Raw genomic sequence first — 18,861 nt, 5'->3', positions numbered from 1 at the left:
CGCTAGGAAACCAGGACTTGATACATTGAGAATTAAGTGAACCATTTCAAGGCAAAAAGTTTGTTCCAGAGCCCTGGCTGAACCATTACCCATATCTCATGTTCAAATTCACCAACGTTGGCCATTATGGCAATGGAATCGTCAAGCAGTATCATAAACAAATGGGAACAATGGAAAGTGTATCGGGCATCTGGCCCTTCAATCTCCCCAAACTCCTCACTGCGAAAGTCAAATGAAACAATACTACACTTCCCCCCCCCCCCCCCCCAATACTAGCCAGTAATAATAAGTCCCATTTAAATAACCGGTACCCAGGGGTTGCCTAAAGCTTGATGCACATATGTGTTTCTTATAGAGGTCATCAAGTTGAAGCATTCTCCATGAGTCCCTGGAACAGGAATAGACTGTTGCATATATCCTAGGGATATGATCGTCATCATTGAAGAAGAGAAACCAAACAACCTTATAGTCATTAGTGACGGGGTCTAGACCGCTCTAGGAGGATTAGTAGTACATGGTTGAACCTCAAGCTTGGGATTAGGAAGGTGACTTACCTCCCTGAGAGCAGGATTCCACAACGACAACGAAAGGTTGCCATCAACAACTCTTTTTAGCAAAAACAAGCCATATACAGAACCTAAAACGTAAGTCATACCTCTCACCCTCTCAGCAGGGGGTGGGTTTTCAAGTACACCATTCTCTGAAATCAAAGTAATGGGGTCAGGGGGGTGGCTGTGGTCATAAACCAGGATTTTGTGACCTTTTTATGATGCTTACAGTGTTCTCTGATGAAATCAGGGCTCTTGATAGTTTTGTGCCACTCCTTGCAAACGCATTTAAATCGCAACTACGACTTCACGGGCAGCCTCACTAGAATATCCTCTGCTAAAACCTCAGGTAAACTGCTGGCCATTAATTAATACCACAGATCGACTCGACAATAATTATCAACAAAAAAGAACCTAAGGCAAATTCTGGTCACTCCTCTTTAATAGGGTTGTATTTATAGTTTTTTGAAAGAAACTATATTCCTTAATTTGATTCTAAATGAATAAGGATTACGAAACCTTGTTTGCGTCATATTAAGATTTTATATTAAATTATGTACTTTTATTTTTAACATTTGAATATTAGAAAAATATTATCTCCTAGGTTTAATGAGATTTATTATTTTCTCAAGGTCAATTTTCCTAGTATATATATATATATATATATATATATATATATATATACGAAGGAACTTAATTCCGATTACGTGGAACCATAACTTTTTGCTAACTTCCTCAAAAAACAAGTCTACGAAAATTGAAGAATCTTAATAGCTCACTTAGTTGGCTAACCAAACTCTCACTCTGTTGATAAAGGTTCGATTCCCCACGTTGTAATTCCTTCCTTACCCTTCCCCTACCCCCAATTTAAAATTTAAAAAATAAAATAATAGGTCTACGAAAATTCAAAAAAACAAACATTTAAAAAAACTCTATGTCCTATCTCCCTCCCCATAAAATAAGGTTTTGATTGTGTTCTTGTATTTCTGTATTTCGAAGGAGGATTGTTAGCAACTCTATATATCTGTATTTTGCTGGATTGTACCATATATGTATTATTTTTTCGGTTACGGATGTACCTTTGTTGCTTGTATTCATGTCTGACTGTATTCCTATGGGTGTACCTTTGTTTTATTGTATATATGTATGTGGCTATGTACTCTCATGTACACAGCTTGTAGAGTTGTAGTTTTATTGTTTGAATTGTCATGTACACCATCAGAGTCGGAGTCAGGATTTCAAGTAAGGGGGTTCAATATTCAAAGGAAATTAAGTCAAAGAGGGGTTCAACACCTACTATAACCACATGAAAAATAATTTTAATCATGTATAAATAGTATATTTTTCCATTAAAGGGGTTCGGACGAACCCCTAAAGAGGGTTGGCTCCGCCTCTGTACACCAAGTAGCCCAACCCAGTCCAAGAAAATACAACTTTTGTGGACCAATGAGGATGCGGCATGATGTACTAACTCTTCCTAGGTTCTATTCGATCACCAAGTTTTATTTATGGAAAAACTACGGCATACCATTACTTAATTTATCATAACTACTTAAAATTTCGACTCTTTTAAATAATTACAGAAATTTCTGATTCTACTTTAAAAGGTCGGGTATATTCGCGATTAAGTGACGTATCCGGAAGAATGTATTGTATCCGTATAAAATTAAGTAATGTATCTAAAAAAAAAAATATAATGTATCCATGTAAAATAATGTGATGTATAAGTGTAAAGTTAAGTGATGCATTTGAAAGAATGTGATGAATCCGTGTGGACTAAATCAGAGAATTTTCGTGATTTTAAAATAATTAAAATAAAAAGTAAGTAGCTTTAAAATGATTGGGATTTATGTAACTTTGACTTTATTTATTCATCTTGAGTCCATCAGTTGTGATATGAGTTTCTTCTTGAATCATGATGACATGCTGGTTGAGTTATTTTTCAAATGCTCCTATAAAATTGGAATAGATGTTCCCTTATTCTGAATATAAAAGATCTATATTTTTTCACTAGATTATTTCTTTTTGAGAATTTTGCAAAGGAAAAAAGGAGCATTCCAAATAAACGATACATCGGCAATCTTAGAAAGTATATTGGATATCGAATGGTAGTCATCTCTGACCAAAAAGAGTATATTTTTGAAAAAAATAATTAATTTCTATTATTTTGGTATTGGAGAGAGCATATATTGAGCTTCTAATGGTGCCATTTATGTGATGACAAAGATATTAAAATTGAAGCAAGAACGTGGTTATAGTTGGATGTTTTTGAAAGTTTGTCAAATGAATATAGGTTGAAAATGAACAGAGGAAGTTTGATGTAGATGTAATAAGATGTGATGGTAACAAGAGACTATAATCAGGTGAAGAGTCAGAAAGAGAGAAAATGAAGCTTGTGAAGTAAAGTCTAATTATTTCTTTTTGTTTTTGAAGAAATAGTTGATTTTTCTTTTTGCCCATATACTGTGAATTAGTGATCTTCATACTTCCCCTTAGCTAGCTAGTTGGTCATCATTATGAAATAACAAGACAAATCATTATTCTTTGTTACTTGAAGAAAATTTATCATATTGTCTTCAGTGGTAGGACAAGTGAATCCAAATCTTTTTTGATTGCAAATGACTTGCCAACAGAATTAGAGGCCTCTACACACTTCCAACTAAAACACAGTGCAACTTCAGTTCTTACCAAACAAGGGCCAACTACAATCATGAAACTAAAATACTTGATGGGTAAACGTAGAATTATATGGACTCTATCAGACAAGTGTAAAAATTACTGAATTCCTCACATAATGAAACTTGTGTATAGTTGAGGATTAAAAATGAGGGGTTGCTTGAGATGATTTGGTCATACGCGTCGACTTTCAGATGCGTCGTTTGATTTTAGGCATGAAAAAATGGTGCGTGAAGGTGTTAAAAGTGAACGAGATAGAAAAAATGAAACAAAAAAGATTTACATTAATCCAGCACATCTTTTTTGTATTGTGTTCTTTTTTATTACTTAAAAGGAGGATAATGCCACCCGTTCACTTTATATGTATATGCGTATATATAGTATTTCTTCATTTCTACTTATTTCATGCATGATACTTCCACACCTACTCTCCATTCCCAAATTAAATAATAAGCAAAAGAGAGAAAATCTAAGGCAACTACCCCAAGATTCATGGCACAAAATAAAAGCCAAAAGATTAAAAAAAAAAAAAAAAAGAATGGGTTGCTTTTAATTGTGTGCTTAATTTGATACTTTCTCCTTTTTGTCATGGAGAAAACCAACAAAATAATGAAGAAGAGAAAAATTATTTTTTTTTTTTAGGTTTTACTCTTTGTATTAATTATTTTTTCTTTAAATTAAAATGTAAATATCATTTAATAGGGGTACTATGGTAAACTATAAATGTTATTAATTATTTTTCTTAATCAATATGTCATCTCAATTTGGGACGGGTAATTTGGGACGGAGCGAGTATATATTTACAAAAGCAATAGTTAAATATTACTCATTGTCTAGCTGAGTTAGATATAGTGTCAAACTAAAATGATATATATGCCATAATTAGTTTGCCATGGCTATTTCAGTTAGATGACCTGAATGGTAATTAAAGCTAAATAAATTAAGTTATACACATAATCAACGTAAGAAATTTTTACACCATCACCTTTACTTGTTATAGCAGATAAACTGTCAGGATTAGAAATTACTCATTCTAAAAACTTACCTATAACCTGATAGTACCAAAAAAAAAAAATTCTTCATACAAACAATTTATATCACTCAAATACCCGAATATCTAGTTAAAAAACTCAATTTAAAGGCAAAGTTTCAACAAACTTAAAAGAAGAGCTTAAAATTACATTTCTTTATCCTGATGGTCTAAGGTAAAAAAAATATTTATTTATTTTGGTTTCCCATTTGGTGTTCGAAATCTTCATTAGAGTCCGACTAATTCGAATTCGCGCCGAATAAGTCCCATTCAAGAGGTAGCGTTCCCTACCAAAGATTCTTTCACACTCAAAACGCGAACCCGAGAAAGATTAAAAAAAAATAATTACTACTAGAAAGTTAGGTGAAAAAATAATAAAAGCAAAAAAACATATGTAAAATGGGGCCCTAGAAAGACAAGATCACTAGACCATTTAGAGGTGCAATAATCTTGTCAAGTCAGCATCCTATACAAACTTTGCTTATTTATAGCACACAAATTTGCAAAACAACTCCTTTGCTATAACAAGTTCACTACTATACCCACTCAACAAAGGCTAATTTGTTACAAGAAAAATGGAGGTGTATAAGAAATCATTATTTTGTGATGGAAAAATTAGGATGGTACAAGGAGCAATATTAGCTCTAGCACTTACAGTATTTCTTGGGAATTTGATGATGTGGGTGATTATGCCAACCTTCACATATTATCAAAAATGGGTTCCTGTTCTTGTTGCTTCTACCAACTCCACATTCTTTGATATCCAAGGTATTTAAATTAGCTCTGCCATTTGTTTTTGTCCATTTCTTCCTCCTTCTTGCAAAAGCGGATTTAGAATTTGAATGTTATAAGTTGAAGTTTTGGAATTATACTACTAAAAACACGCAAATTTCTGATGGAAATTTTCGAGGGAGGCTATTCGAAATTGTCCTGTCAAAAGTTTTTCCAACGAAGGATATTTTGGGACCTCCATTGGACAAATGTCATCGAATTTTATTAAAATTATACATATATACTACAATTCATTTGATATAATGGGTACGTTCAACTATACTATTACTATTTGTACTAATTCAGTGAATCTTTTAATACATATATATGCAAGGTCCTAGTTAAAATTATTGAATTTAGATGTGTCTATAATTGTTTCAGCACATAATTCATCCTTGCCTTTAGAGAACCTTCAATAAAATTATATTTAGTGATACGATACAAAAAATAATATGAACACGAAAGTGGGGCTTCCTTTTGTTTTCTTTTATATGTTGACTACTTGGAAATAAAAAATTATAGATTTGATTCTTGGTGTCATTCTACAGGTCCCATTATGATGAACTTCACATTACCAATCTTATTCATAGCTGTTTTGGGCTGCTTTTATGTCCACCTAGAAAAGAAAAAGAGTGATATTGTCACTTCATCATCATGCTGGTATAGACAATAATGTTTAATTTTTTTTCTTTTTTTTTTTTGATAGAATTTTTTCCTTTTTTGTGATCATCATGTATTGATTGTTTTTCTTGTTGCTGTTATTGTTGTTTTATTTCAGCAATAAGGATTGGTTGAAGATATTGAAGAAGCCAAAAATAATCAAACCATTAGGGATAGTGACATGGATAGAACTCTTTTTTCTAGCCATGTTCATTATTCTATGTGTTTGGTATTTTTCTGCATTTGTGTATTTTCACTATAGTACCATTACCACTTATGCAGCAACCAAAGGAGTTGAAGTGTAAGTTAAAACCTCCTAATTTCATAAACACTCTTTCTCAAATTAGGAAGAATAACAGTACTATTGGACACTATTGCTTGTCATTCATTATAATAATTTTGATTTATTTTATCTATCGTTTAAAATTTTGCACATTTTTACAAAGATGTACAATATATATCCTTAATCGTAATAATGGTGTTTAATAATGTCTCGCCTAATTTTATACCTCAGTAATTAGAGCATTGGGATGAATTTAATTTAGAGAGAAGTACAGCTGATTCTTGCTTTTCTAAAATGTCAAATATTTTGGAATAAATTCAATTTGTCGAATTAACGACTAATATTTGAGATTGAAGAGAGCGACAATAATTGAATGGAATTATGGTGGTTCGCTATTATATTCATGAATATTTGATCAGCCAAGAGTATAGCATATGGTTCTATTATATTCACGAATACTTGAGTACTCAAGAATTGCATATGGTTCACTACTATATTTACGAATACTTGAGTAGTCAACAGTAGCATATGGTTATATATAATATTCACGAAACTTGAGTAGTCAAGACTTAAAGGGTAGCATATGGTTCACTATTATATTCACCTAACTTGAGTAGTCAAGACTCATGAAGAGTAGCATATGATTCACTATTATATTCAGGAATACTTGAATATTCAAGAATAGCATATAGTTCACTATTATATTCATGAATATGTGAGCAGTCAAGACTCAAAGAGTAGCATGTATACTAGAATCTAATTCTTATTTTATTTTCTTTCACTTTTTTTTTATGTCTTATTTATTGTAATATATTAGTGAGGGGTTTATAACTTTTTTTTTTGTTGTGGTGGAGATTTTGCAGGTGGCAGGCAAGAATAGATCGGTTGGCATTGGTGATAGGACTAACAGGGAATATATGTCTAACATTTTTATTTTATCCAGTGAGTAGAGGGTCCTCAATTTTGCCTCTTTTGGGGCTAACTTCAGAAGGTAGCATCAAATATCATATATGGTTGGGACACATGGCTATGACCCTCTTCACTATTCATGGTCTTCTTTTTATTCTCTTTTGGACTGTCTCTGGGAGATTACATGAGGTAATAATAATTCATTTTCCTTTATACCTCATCAATTAATTAAGTAAAAATAATATAAATTCCAACCTTACTAGAATTATTTACACTATCTCTCACTTTCTTAATTACTTTACTCTCTCTCCCGATTTATATACATAACAAGGTCAATATATACATAAAAACTTTTGTATATGACAAGGCCGACATATACATAACAAGTATGACAAGACCAATTCATATACATAATAAAGCCGATTCATATACATAACAGAGCCGACATATACATAAAAAACTATGTATATGTATTTTTAGAGAAAAATGAGATTTTGTAATATGTTTGGAGAGATAAGTTTTTTTGTAATAAGTGAAACTTAAGTTATGGGTTTGTGTAATTTTTAGATTAATTAACCATAATTTGTCGTATACAACTATATACCAAATGCATTATAATTACGAAATTTCCACTAACATAAACATAAAAAGTTGCATGCACGTGTCAAGAATGTTTTCTAAAACACTGACACTCTATATGAATTGAGATTTTCAGTAGCAACCTTAATGTCATATACACTATATGAATACTTTTTAAAATGCTGACACTAACTGAAATGAGATTTTCAATTGTGATCCACGTATTAATGATGATTTTAACAGGACGTCCATCAGAAATTAATGTCATTCTAATGATGATGACTTAATTTCTTAGTATTAAGTGCACTAAAATTGTGAAGTTTCTAGATGTATTTTGGGAGGGTGGAGGTGGTTGAGGTTGGGTTTTTCAAGATTTTGATGTGTAAATAATTATTGCGGAAACGCATCAATTAGTAGATGAATTAAGAAAAAAGAAAGTTTTGGGAGATACTGCATAAATTAGGGCTCGTTTGAGATAAATTTTAAGATGAGTTCATCTGATGTTTGGTTGGAATAAAATTACAGAATAACTTATCTCGAATAATAACTAATTTCAGGATCACAATATTATTTTTATCCCACATTAAAAGTGGGATAGCAATCCCGAGATAATTTGTTTCCCGACCAAACAAACCCTTAATGTACAAGAAACTACTTGGCTTAATCAAATTAAGATTCTAGAGAACGTCAAAAAGAAGATAAATCACTAATGATACTTTTGAAACTTAACTTATACAGTAAATAAAAAGATGATAATTACACATTTAAGTTTTCTTAGTTTGCAACTCAATAATGACATGTTTTTAGGTTTTAGTGCCCACACTAAAAAGAAAGTGTGAATACTAAGCTCACTAAGGTCTCAAATTAAACATCACCATAGGTCAAAATTAAGCAACATTATTTACTTTGGTGGCCTACATATCTAAAATTACGATTTTATGAGTGAAAAATAATAAGAACCACAAAGCCACATGTGGATGATGATTATTATCAACGAACAAAAAAATTCATCTATTAATAAAGTTTAAGTTTACGCAATGACAGAGGAGAAATTTTTTATATAATTTGGTTACTAATTATTAGGTAATTGCAATAAATCTCCATGATAAACATTAACCGATGATGGTAAAAATATTTTTTTAAAATGAAAAGTTTTCCGTTAATGGTTGATTTTAGTTACTTTCGAGCTTTAATATTACCAAGAAAAAAATATTTTAGTTGATTTAAGTTACCTTCGAGCTTTAATATTATCAAGAAAAAAATATTTGAAATATTTATAAAAATATAACAAATATTATTCTTTGATGTAAATCGAATAACTATTGACCTTTTTTGGAGGGTGGTTGGGGTCCTTCATTGAATTACTCAAAATTAAAGTTTTTTTACTTTTAGTAGATTATCCAAAAAATATGAATGCCTAGTCTAAGGTCGTATAGAATAATTATTAGACTCATATTGTAAATGTATATTTGGTAATAATTGGACCTGTCTTGCTCTTACCTAACGCTCATGAATTTCAAAGATTAAGGTTCAAATTCATAAAAGGCAAAATTATATATATATATATATATATATATATACACTAAGGTCATTATGTTATCTAAGTTGTCGCATTATGAGAGGAGCAATCAAAAGTATAATAATGTGGATATACAGAAGATTTCATCATTATATTTCTCATCCTTTCTTTAGTGAAACAACTTTTTAGTCTTCTTATAACAAAAGGCAAATCCGTCTCTACATGCATTACTGCTTTTTTGACAAAAGAAATGATTAGATTTCTTTTTTAATTTCCATATAACCTCTTCTTCTTCTTTTTTTTCAATAAGCAAACTCATATGAAGACTTTAGTCTTAATAATATCAACGTGTAAGTTCAATTCTCACTGTCTCGTTTTTCTTGCAAATATAAAAAAATATAGTATATCATTTTTCGTACTATATTAACAAGTCTCTCTCTAAATTTGATCGAGACATAAATACTTTACTTTATATCAACGCAGTTAGATATATAACCTAGTACAATAGGTAGCAAGTATTTCAATTTGTTACCAACTTATAATGAAAGACAAACACATGGTTGATTAACTAACACAATAAGATAATATAAAAGGAATGGAAGTTTGGTGAAACAGTTAAATGTGGGGTAATTCTTTGTCTTAAGACTAAATTAAAGTTCTTCCACTGGAGTTGGAAAGTTTGATTGGAAATTTCAAAAAGGAAGAAAAAGGTGGAAAAGCCATTAGGCATGAGAGTGACACAACACAACAATCAGTGAGTGCAATTTGGATTTTGGACCACATATATGAATCAAGATTGATTTGTTTGAACTTGTGAAGACGCCCCATACTGTTTGGTGTTTTCTAATTTATAGAATATCCTATCCTCCACTTTAACTTGGGACCCCATTAAAAAGTGAATATCAAGAAATAGCTAGGATGATTTTATGATTCAAAGGTGACACACATTTGGTCATCTATCTAAAACATTTAGACTAGAAGAGGGCCAGCCACTCACGCCAACATGACGCCTAAATGATGTAATCATATTATAATACATATAGAGAGAGAGAGATTCCCCTCCAATCATAATTATTCATGCATGCATGATGGGATGGGATCATATCAAAATAACCTCCTGCTTTGTCGAAATCAAAAATTTTATTAAGGATATTTGAAAAATAAATATTTGATTATATATAATAATAATATATACTAGTATATAATTTTTTAATAAAACTGCTTATAACTTCGATATTTGAAAGATAAATATTTGATTATATATAATAATACATACTACTGTAGTATATAATTTTTTAAGAAAACTGATTATAACTTCGCTGGTTGTAGACTTGTAGCTGTTTTGGAAAATATACATAAATAGCCGTCTGAATTCATTATTGTAAAACACTAAAAACTTACATAAATCTCAATAAGTTTATTCCTAATTACTCTCATTTCTTACTTTTTGCTATTACAAATAATATCTTATTATGCAATTTTCGGATATATAATTAACATCCGGATGCATAATTTTGAAGTTGAGACGCATCACTTAGAACTTAATTAAGAATGTAACAATTAATTACTCCATTTTTATTCAGATATATAATTAATATCCGAATGCATAATTCTGAAGTTGAGATACATAATTTTGATTACTGAGATACATCCATTTTTTAAACTATTTGGTCTAGATACATAATACATTAACTAGATCAAAGGAAGATACATAACCAAAATTATGTATCCAAAAATTTATGGGTTTGTGGATGTATCCGGATATTTAAAAAAAAAAAAAAAAGGAATTTAGGTAATTAATAAAACGGATAGGGATTTTATGTAGTTTAGTAAAGATTAGCTGTCGTGTTATGTGATTGTTCCTTCATTTGTCTACTATTTCCAGCGGTGTACATGGATCATACACTAATTACACACATATATACACATTATCAGTTGGCAGATATTTAGGTTTGTTAAAAATAAAGTAAAACACCTCTTAAATCTCACACAACTCCACATGATTAGAGTATTGCTTGAGAAGATTTACAGAGAACAGAAATTTTATTGAATGGAGTTAGTTACAATGAGATCATTAGATGAGATATTTATAGACTCACTCACATGATCCTCACATGACCTTCTAGAATCTTCCCAACTAACTCTTTAACAACTTGAGCTGACTCATCAACAACTTGATCTGCCACTAGCTAACTAACTACTGCCACTAGCCAACTAACAACTAACTACTTTCAACTAACTGCAATGGAACAGTAAAGTCTATAAACCAGCTAACTCTTTGCATCTTAACACGCCCCCTCAAGCTGCAGGGTGCAAAATGTTGAGCACACCAAGCTTGCCTAGGAGGTGTAGATGTTGGTCTTGACTTAAACTTTTAGTAAGAATATTTGCAATTTGATGATTTGTTAGAACATACATAGGTTGCACCAACCCTCCTTTGATCTTGTCTCTGATGAAGTGGCAATCGATCTCAATATGTTTTGTCCTTTCGTGATAAATGGGATTAGCTGCAAGTTGAATAGAAGACTTGCTATCACTAAATATTGTAATTGGCTTTCTAATAGGCACTCCCAATGCTGAAAATAAGCCTTCTAACCAAGTGATTTCTACCAAAGCTGAAGCCATGCCTCTGTATTCTGCTTCAGCTGAACTCGTGGAGACAGTCTACTGTTTCTTTGATTTCCAGGATATTAATGAGTCACCAAAATGAACCATATAACCAGTAATGGACCTCCTTGTGCTTGGACAAGCAGCCCAATCAGAATCACACCAACATATCAACTCTGCAGTGGGTTGAGCTTTGAGCCAGATACCTTGACCTACAGTTCCTTTTAAGTATCTTATTATCCTGTTTGCTACTTCCATATGTGATCTCTTAGGATGTTGCATGAACTGACTCAAAGTTTGCACAGTATAACTAATACATGACCTAGTTATAGTGGCATACATCAGTTTCCCAATCAACCTTTGGTAAGAAATGACATCCTTGAGAATAATGTCTCCAGTGACACCTGTTGCCTTGTCCACCTCAACTAAAGTCAATTTAACATTAGTTTCCAGTAGGGTAGGAGCTGGTTTTGCACCAGCAAGTCCTGTGTCTGCAATCAGCTCCAATATATACTTTCTTTGGTTCAAGATGACACCATTTGTGGATCTTAACACTTCAATACCCAAAAAATACTTGAGCTCCCCTAAATTCTTGAGCTTGAATTATTGGTGTAGTATTGTCTTTGCATCATTGATCATATCAACATTATCACCAGTAATGAGAAGATCATCTACATATACTAGTATCACAACCATCCCCTCAACCCTCTTCCAGGTGAAGAGTGAATAATCAGAAGAACTCTGAGTAAAGCCTGCATGAAGCAGCGCTGCAGTAAGTTTGATGTTCCATTGTCTTGAGGCTTGCTTAAGCCCATACAATGACTTAATTAATTTGCAGACCTTGTGTTGTCCAGCTACCTTGAAACCATCTGGCATCTCCATATAGATATCTTCATCTAAATCACCCTGTAGAAATGCATTATAGACATCCATCTGGTACATGCACCATCCCTTGGAGACTACCAATGTAATGACACACCTAACAGTAACCATCTTTGCAACTGGAGAAAAAGTATCATGGTAATCCAATCCCTCCTATTGACTATAACACTTAGCCACCAGCCTTGCCTTTGAACCTTTTAACTCCACTATTAGCCTTGTATTTAATTTTATACACCCATCTTGATCCTATGATGTTTTTTCACTGAGGTACATCAACAACTTTCCAAGTATAGTTATCTTCAAGAGCCTTGACTTCTTGCTTCATAGCTTCAATCCATCACTCATCTTGAACAACTGGAGTGCAAGATTGAGGTTCAACTAAGACTGAAAGGTTAGATACAAAACATTGATAACTAGGAGTGGTACTAGCATATGACAAATAGTTTGTTAGGGGGTATCTAGTTTCCTTCCTTCTTCCCGGTGAGGTGTAATCCATCATCCAAGCAGGTTGCTTAGATACTCTAGATGATCTTCTAGGAGCCACTTTTGTAAGTGATGAGGATGATGCACTAGCATCTAATAAAGTAGGAAGATCCTCCACTGATGTACTAGTTGTAGTCTCTGTAGGAAGCTCACTGATATCTGGTAAACTTATTCAAAAAAATTCGATGTCTCAAAGAAATTTGCACATACATCTATATGTGACTCAGTAATAGCACTTAGCTTGAGATAATCTGCAGGTGAGTCTGAATTTGTTCTGTTTGCAAAAGGAAAAGAGTCTTCTTGGAACACAACATCCCTAGTAACAAATATCTTGTTACTAAGAACATCCATCAACAAATATCCCTTTTGGGAGGCTGAATATCCCATCAGTACTGCAGTTATTGCTCTCTCTGAAAATTTATCACCTTTTGGAACCATTGAAGCATAACACTTGCAACCAATAATCCTCAAGTGTGTCAAAGATCGAACTTTACTAAACATTAGTTCATAAGGACTCTTACCACCAATAGATGAAGAAGGCAATCTATTAATGAAATATACTGCAGCTTTCACATTTAATCCCCAGTATCTAATAGGCATTTGAGATTCAAATCTAATTGCTCTTGCTACATTTAATATTTGCCTATGTTTCCTTTTAAATACACCATTCTGTTGTGGTGTATAAGGACAACTACTTTGATGTAGTATTCCCAGAGACTGAAACAAGCCATTACACTGAGAATTAAGAAATTCTCTTCCATTATCTGATCTAAGAACTTTTATCTGAGCACCAAACTGATTCTGAATCATATTCAAGAAGTTTTTAATAGCCACAATGCATTCAGACTTCAATTGCAACAAATGAATCCAAGTATATCTGCTATGATCATCTATAACAGTTAAGAAATAGTATTTCTTATCAAATGTTGGAACTTTATAAGGTCCCCAAAGATCCATGAGGACAACATCAAAACACTTTGCAGCTCTAGAATCACTGCTAGGAAATGCTAGTCTAGTTTGCTTAGCTAATGAACATACATGACACTTATTTAATAGTTCTAAGTCTGTGTTGTGTCTTAATAAACTGAGGGATCTCAATGCTTGAGAAGAGGGATGCCCAAGCCTTTTGTGCCATAGACTGCAGTCTTGCATATCCACCTTTGCAGCTATCTTTTGATTATCATTACCTTCCAGTCTACAGACATTTGTTAGGATGTACAATCCTCCCTTCTCCTTATCAATCCCCTTTACCTTGCCACTGTGAAGGTCCTAAAATACGCAAAAATCAGGATAGAATAAAATAAAATATGAAAGTTGTTTGGTCATCTTGGATACCGACGACAAGTTAAGCTTGAAGTCAGGGACAAATAACACATATCTCACAACTTAATCCCTAAGTACTTGTGCTTCCCCAACATGTGATATATCTGCCTTATCTCCAGTAGGTAGATTCACCTTATCTCTCTCTGTTTGTACTATTTTATGGCAGTGTGAAAACATGTCTTTATGTGATGCAACATGGTGTGTTGCACCAGAGTCTACTACCCACTCATATGAGTTAACATGCGATGATAAGCAAGTAACTATACCTGACATATCAGCTTGCTTAGAATTCAGTATGTCTTTTTTCAGCAACGCTATTATCTGCTTGTACTACTTCTCTGAGAAACCATATCCTTTTGCCATCACAGCACTATTGATGTCTTTACTTCCTTGGCTATTAGATTAAGCTCCTGAACTTGATCCTTTATTTGACTGATTTCCAGTGACATTGTGAGCTGAAAAAGAATTGGTAGGCTAACCTGCAATTTGATGTCCACCATACCTTCCATAAGATTGATTGTTATGAAAGGATTGATATGGTCCTCTAAAGTTACCATTGAAATCTCCCTTCCTTTTATACTTCCAATCAGAAGGATACCCTATCAACTTATAACAGGTTTCTCTTGTGTGTCCAGTACGATTGCAATAGTCACACTTCTTCCCCTTGAAACCTTGACTTCCATGACCAGTAACTGCAACATTCTTATGTACTTGCATAGCTATAGGTTCAGCCTTATCACTCATAGTTGCAACACAAGCAAGCTGTTAAATCTCATCTTCCACTATTGTTGCATATGCTTGGTTTAAGGTAGGTGTAACTCCCTTCATTAGGATCTGTCTCTTGGCTTGATCATAAGAATTATTCAGTCCACTTAGGAACTGGATCAATCTTAATTGGTATAGATGATCTGCATACTCTTTAGACTTGAGGCAATTACATGATGGAGCTGGAACCACAGCATCATACTCTCTCCATAAGTTCTTCAGCTTAGTAAAATATGCAGAAACTGAATCAGTTCCTGATGAAGATTGTTGATCTCTTTGTGCAACTGGTAAAGCCTCATACGGTTCACTTTATCAAACCTTTCATTGAGATCGTCCCATACTTCAGATGCATTTGTCGCATATACAATACCACTCAACAATTCAGCACTGGCTGAACTCATCAACCATGATTGCATTGCAGGTCTCCCACTGCTCATGTAATTCCTCTCTATATGCATCTTTGTTGCATGTTCAAGTCACAAAACCATACTTTCTCTTTCCCAACAATGCAATCTTCATTGATTTACTCCAGATTCCATAGTTCTCCGAGCCAACCAGTTTAATTGGGATCAACACAACTCCAGCCACATCTGAAGCTCCTAAGAACAGAGGATCACTAGGATCAATCTTTGGTGCCATTGTTGCTTTTCAGAAAAAAAACGCCACTTCACATTGGAATTCCTCAGAATACCTTGAAATCTCAACTCTTTCAAGGCAAAATTCTTCTAAATCCTTTTGGATTTCACGCAGGAACTCAAACAAAAGAGAAAAATAACTCGAATTTTACAGCTTCTCAAGACAGAAATCTAAACGCTCTTTTCAGTTCACTGAACAACAACTAAAAAACTGTAACAATGGGTATATCAATACGGTCAATGCTTTCCTCTAAATCTCCATAATCGTGGCTCTGATACCATGTTAAAAATGCAGTAAAACACCTCTCAAATCTCACACAACTCTACATGATTAGAGTATTGCTTGAGAAGATGTACAGAGAATAGAAATTTTATTGAATGGAGTTAGTTACAATGAGATCATTAGATGAAATATTTATAGACTCACTCACATGACCTTCTAGAATCTTCCTAACTAACTCTCTAACAACTTGAGCTGACTCATCAACAACTTGATCTGCCACTAGCTAACTAACTACTGCCACTAGCCAACTAACAACTAACTACTTTCAACTAACTGCAATGGAACAGTAAAGTATATAAACTAGCTAACTCTTTGCATCTTAACAAGGTTAATTCTTCTAATTTATTTAATTGATCACCTTGATCATATCTTATTTACTAGTCTTGGTTTGATGCAGATGCTAAGATGGGATCCACATTACATATCAAATGTACCTGGAGAACTTGGTTTACTGGTTGGATTAATATTGTGGGCAACAACATTTCCAGCAATAAGAAGAAGAATGTTTGAACTCTTCTTCTATACTCACTACCTCTACATTCTATTCATGGCTTTCTTCCTACTCCACACTGGAATGTTCTATGCCTGCATTATGCTTCCCGGTTTCTTCCTCTTCTTGATTGATCGATACTTGAGGTTCTTGCAATCCAAACGAAAAGTACGCTTGATTTCAGCCAGAGTTTTGGCTTGTGAGACTGTTGAACTCAACTTCTCCAAAATATCAGGTTAGTCGCCCTAGCTACAATTCCGTCTTTTAGTTTTTAGGTTACTAATCTCACTTTTCATGGCCGGTTACTTGTTCTAATTTGTAGGTCTGGAGTACTCTCCGACAAGCGTTATGTTCCTAAATGTGCCAACCATATCAAAGCTGCAGTGGCATCCATTCACTGTAACTTCAAACAGTAACTTAGAATCAGATACAATTAGTGTTGTCATCAAATGTGAAGGAAATTGGACTAAGAAGCTTTACGATGTCATCTCCTTGCCTTCTCCTGTTGATCGTCTTGATGTTTCTGTTGAAGGACCCTATGGACCTGCTTCCACTCATTTCCTCAGGTTAGAGATATTTACAGTATCGATGTATTTTAACTTGTGAAAACATGTTAGTCATACTGCTCTTACGACCACGTATAGAGACTTCCAACTCTTCCACGCCAACTTAATTCCCTATGAATACTTTGTAATGGGGTGGTCAATTTCAATGACAGGCATGATACATTGGTGTTGATCAGTGGAGGAAGTGGAATAACTCCATTCATTTCAATCATCAGAGAGCTGATTTATATGAGCTCAACACTGAAATGCAAAACTCCCAAGATTCTATTAGTTACTGTGTTCAGGAACACTTCACAACTTTCCATGTTAGACCTACTTCTTCCTCTAATAGGTACTCCATCAGGATGTTCGTCTGATCTTGACCTACACATTGAGGCTTATATAACCAGAGAGAATGAGCCAGCACCAGAAAAAACTGAACCCCTTCGGACCATTTGGTTCAAACCTGACCATTCTGATGCACCCATAACCCCTATTTTAGGCCAGAACAACTGGCTTTGGCTTGCTGCTATTATATCTTCTTCTTTTGCTCTGTACCTTCTATTTGTGGGGCTTCTTTACCAATACTATGTGTACCCTATGGACCATGGTACTAACAAGGTGTTCCCATACCACAAAAGGGCTTTGTTCAACATGTTGTTTATAGCAGCTGCTATAGGAATTGCAGCAAGTGCAGCATTCCTTTGGAACAAGAAGAGAAGTGCTAGAGAAACAAAGCAGATTCAGGACATGGCAGATTCAGGAAAATCTATAAACTCATTATTAGCCTATGCTGATCAAGAGCTAGAAAGTCTTCCTCAACAATCACTACACAAATCAATCAAGACACATTATGGCCAAAGACCTGATCTCAAGAGTAATTACTATATCTTTGCATAGACAAAACTATTAAGTAAAACTTTGTTTCCAAACTAACTGAAATTCTCTTGCAGGAATATTGCAAGAAGTTAAAGGATCAAGTGTTGGAGTACGTGCCTCTGGACCGAAGACCTTGAGGCACGACGTAGCAGCCATTTGCTCATCTGGATTGGTTAAAAATCTGCAGTTTGAATCCATCAGCTTCACCTGGTGATTTACTGGCCGCCTCAATTCCGAGTTAGCTTAAAAGGACCTATAAGAATGCATCAGTATCTATGTAGATATTATGCCCTCTAGTATGTTCCAGTCTTCTTGGTTGGATCTATACGCGTGTTTAAAATAGGTATTATGGGTATGGTTGCCCAAGATTACATTACTTTTTGTTGAATATCTTATGTAAGATATTGTAAGTAGAGTATTTGGAAGAGGAAATAAGGTTCATGGGATTTGAATGGAAACCGTATTTGTTTGAGAAGCTACACTATGACAATCTCATACCCAACTTTTTATTGATGGATAAACCAAACTAAAACTCCAAGTTGCTATAACTCTTAACTTAGACAGGGTCTGAAACTTCCCAGTTTCATAAATTTATCGTCCATATAAATCCCATCTCCGACTCCTGTAATATCATTATGTGGCATGCCTTGGGGTGGGGCTCCGTTCATCGCAACACATAACTTGTATACAATTTTGAACAGGCAAAGCTTAATATATCTTCAGAAAGTACCTGTATAGTCCCCAGTACCATAGAGATACAAAGCTTACTATATAATATTACTATAAGAAGAATCAGTATGGGTTAAAGAATTCGGAAGCATAAATGTTCAGCTTTATTTCTCCACGAGATGAAATGCACAAAATCTTCTTGATCCTCTCTTTCAGAAGATCAAAAATCTCTACATACAAGAGTCCCCCTTTTCATTACAATCACCAACACCCTTGATGAAAAAGCTAAATCTGGTACAAACTGTAAATTAAGAAAAAAAAAAAA

General features: G+C 33.8%; 1 protein-coding gene across 1 annotated transcript; it reads left to right on the top strand.

Annotated features, from left to right (window-relative positions):
- The first annotated feature begins 4,686 nt into the window (after positions 1 to 4,686).
- LOC107839216 (ferric reduction oxidase 2) lies at positions 4,687 to 18,346 on the top strand. The gene is made up of 8 exons (XM_016682619.2): positions 4,687 to 5,022; positions 5,574 to 5,685; positions 5,804 to 5,986; positions 6,832 to 7,066; positions 16,351 to 16,678; positions 16,766 to 17,009; positions 17,162 to 17,865; positions 17,942 to 18,346. Exons 1-8 carry the CDS (start codon positions 4,830 to 4,832, stop codon positions 18,079 to 18,081), a joined length of 2,139 nt encoding a protein of 712 aa, XP_016538105.2. The 5' UTR covers positions 4,687 to 4,829; the 3' UTR covers positions 18,082 to 18,346.
- The last annotated feature ends 515 nt before the right edge of the window (positions 18,347 to 18,861 follow it).

Source organism: Capsicum annuum, chromosome 8 (genome assembly GCF_002878395.1).
Source record: "Capsicum annuum cultivar UCD-10X-F1 chromosome 8, UCD10Xv1.1, whole genome shotgun sequence".
Classification (NCBI taxonomy): Eukaryota; Viridiplantae; Streptophyta; class Magnoliopsida; order Solanales; family Solanaceae; genus Capsicum; species Capsicum annuum.
This window is presented reverse-complemented; position numbering and strand designations above follow the sequence as displayed.

Excerpts from the sequence above, each read along its gene's own strand:
- LOC107839216 (XM_016682619.2), top strand. The coding sequence starts at position 4,830 with ATGGAGGTGTATAAGAAATCATTATTTTGTGATGGAAAAATTAGGATG. Across the intron at positions 5,987-6,831 it reads GCAACCAAAGGAGTTGAAGT|GTGGCAGGCAAGAATAGATC; the intron begins GTAAGTTAAAAC and ends GAGATTTTGCAG. Across the intron at positions 17,866-17,941 it reads CCAAAGACCTGATCTCAAGA|GAATATTGCAAGAAGTTAAA; the intron begins GTAATTACTATA and ends ATTCTCTTGCAG.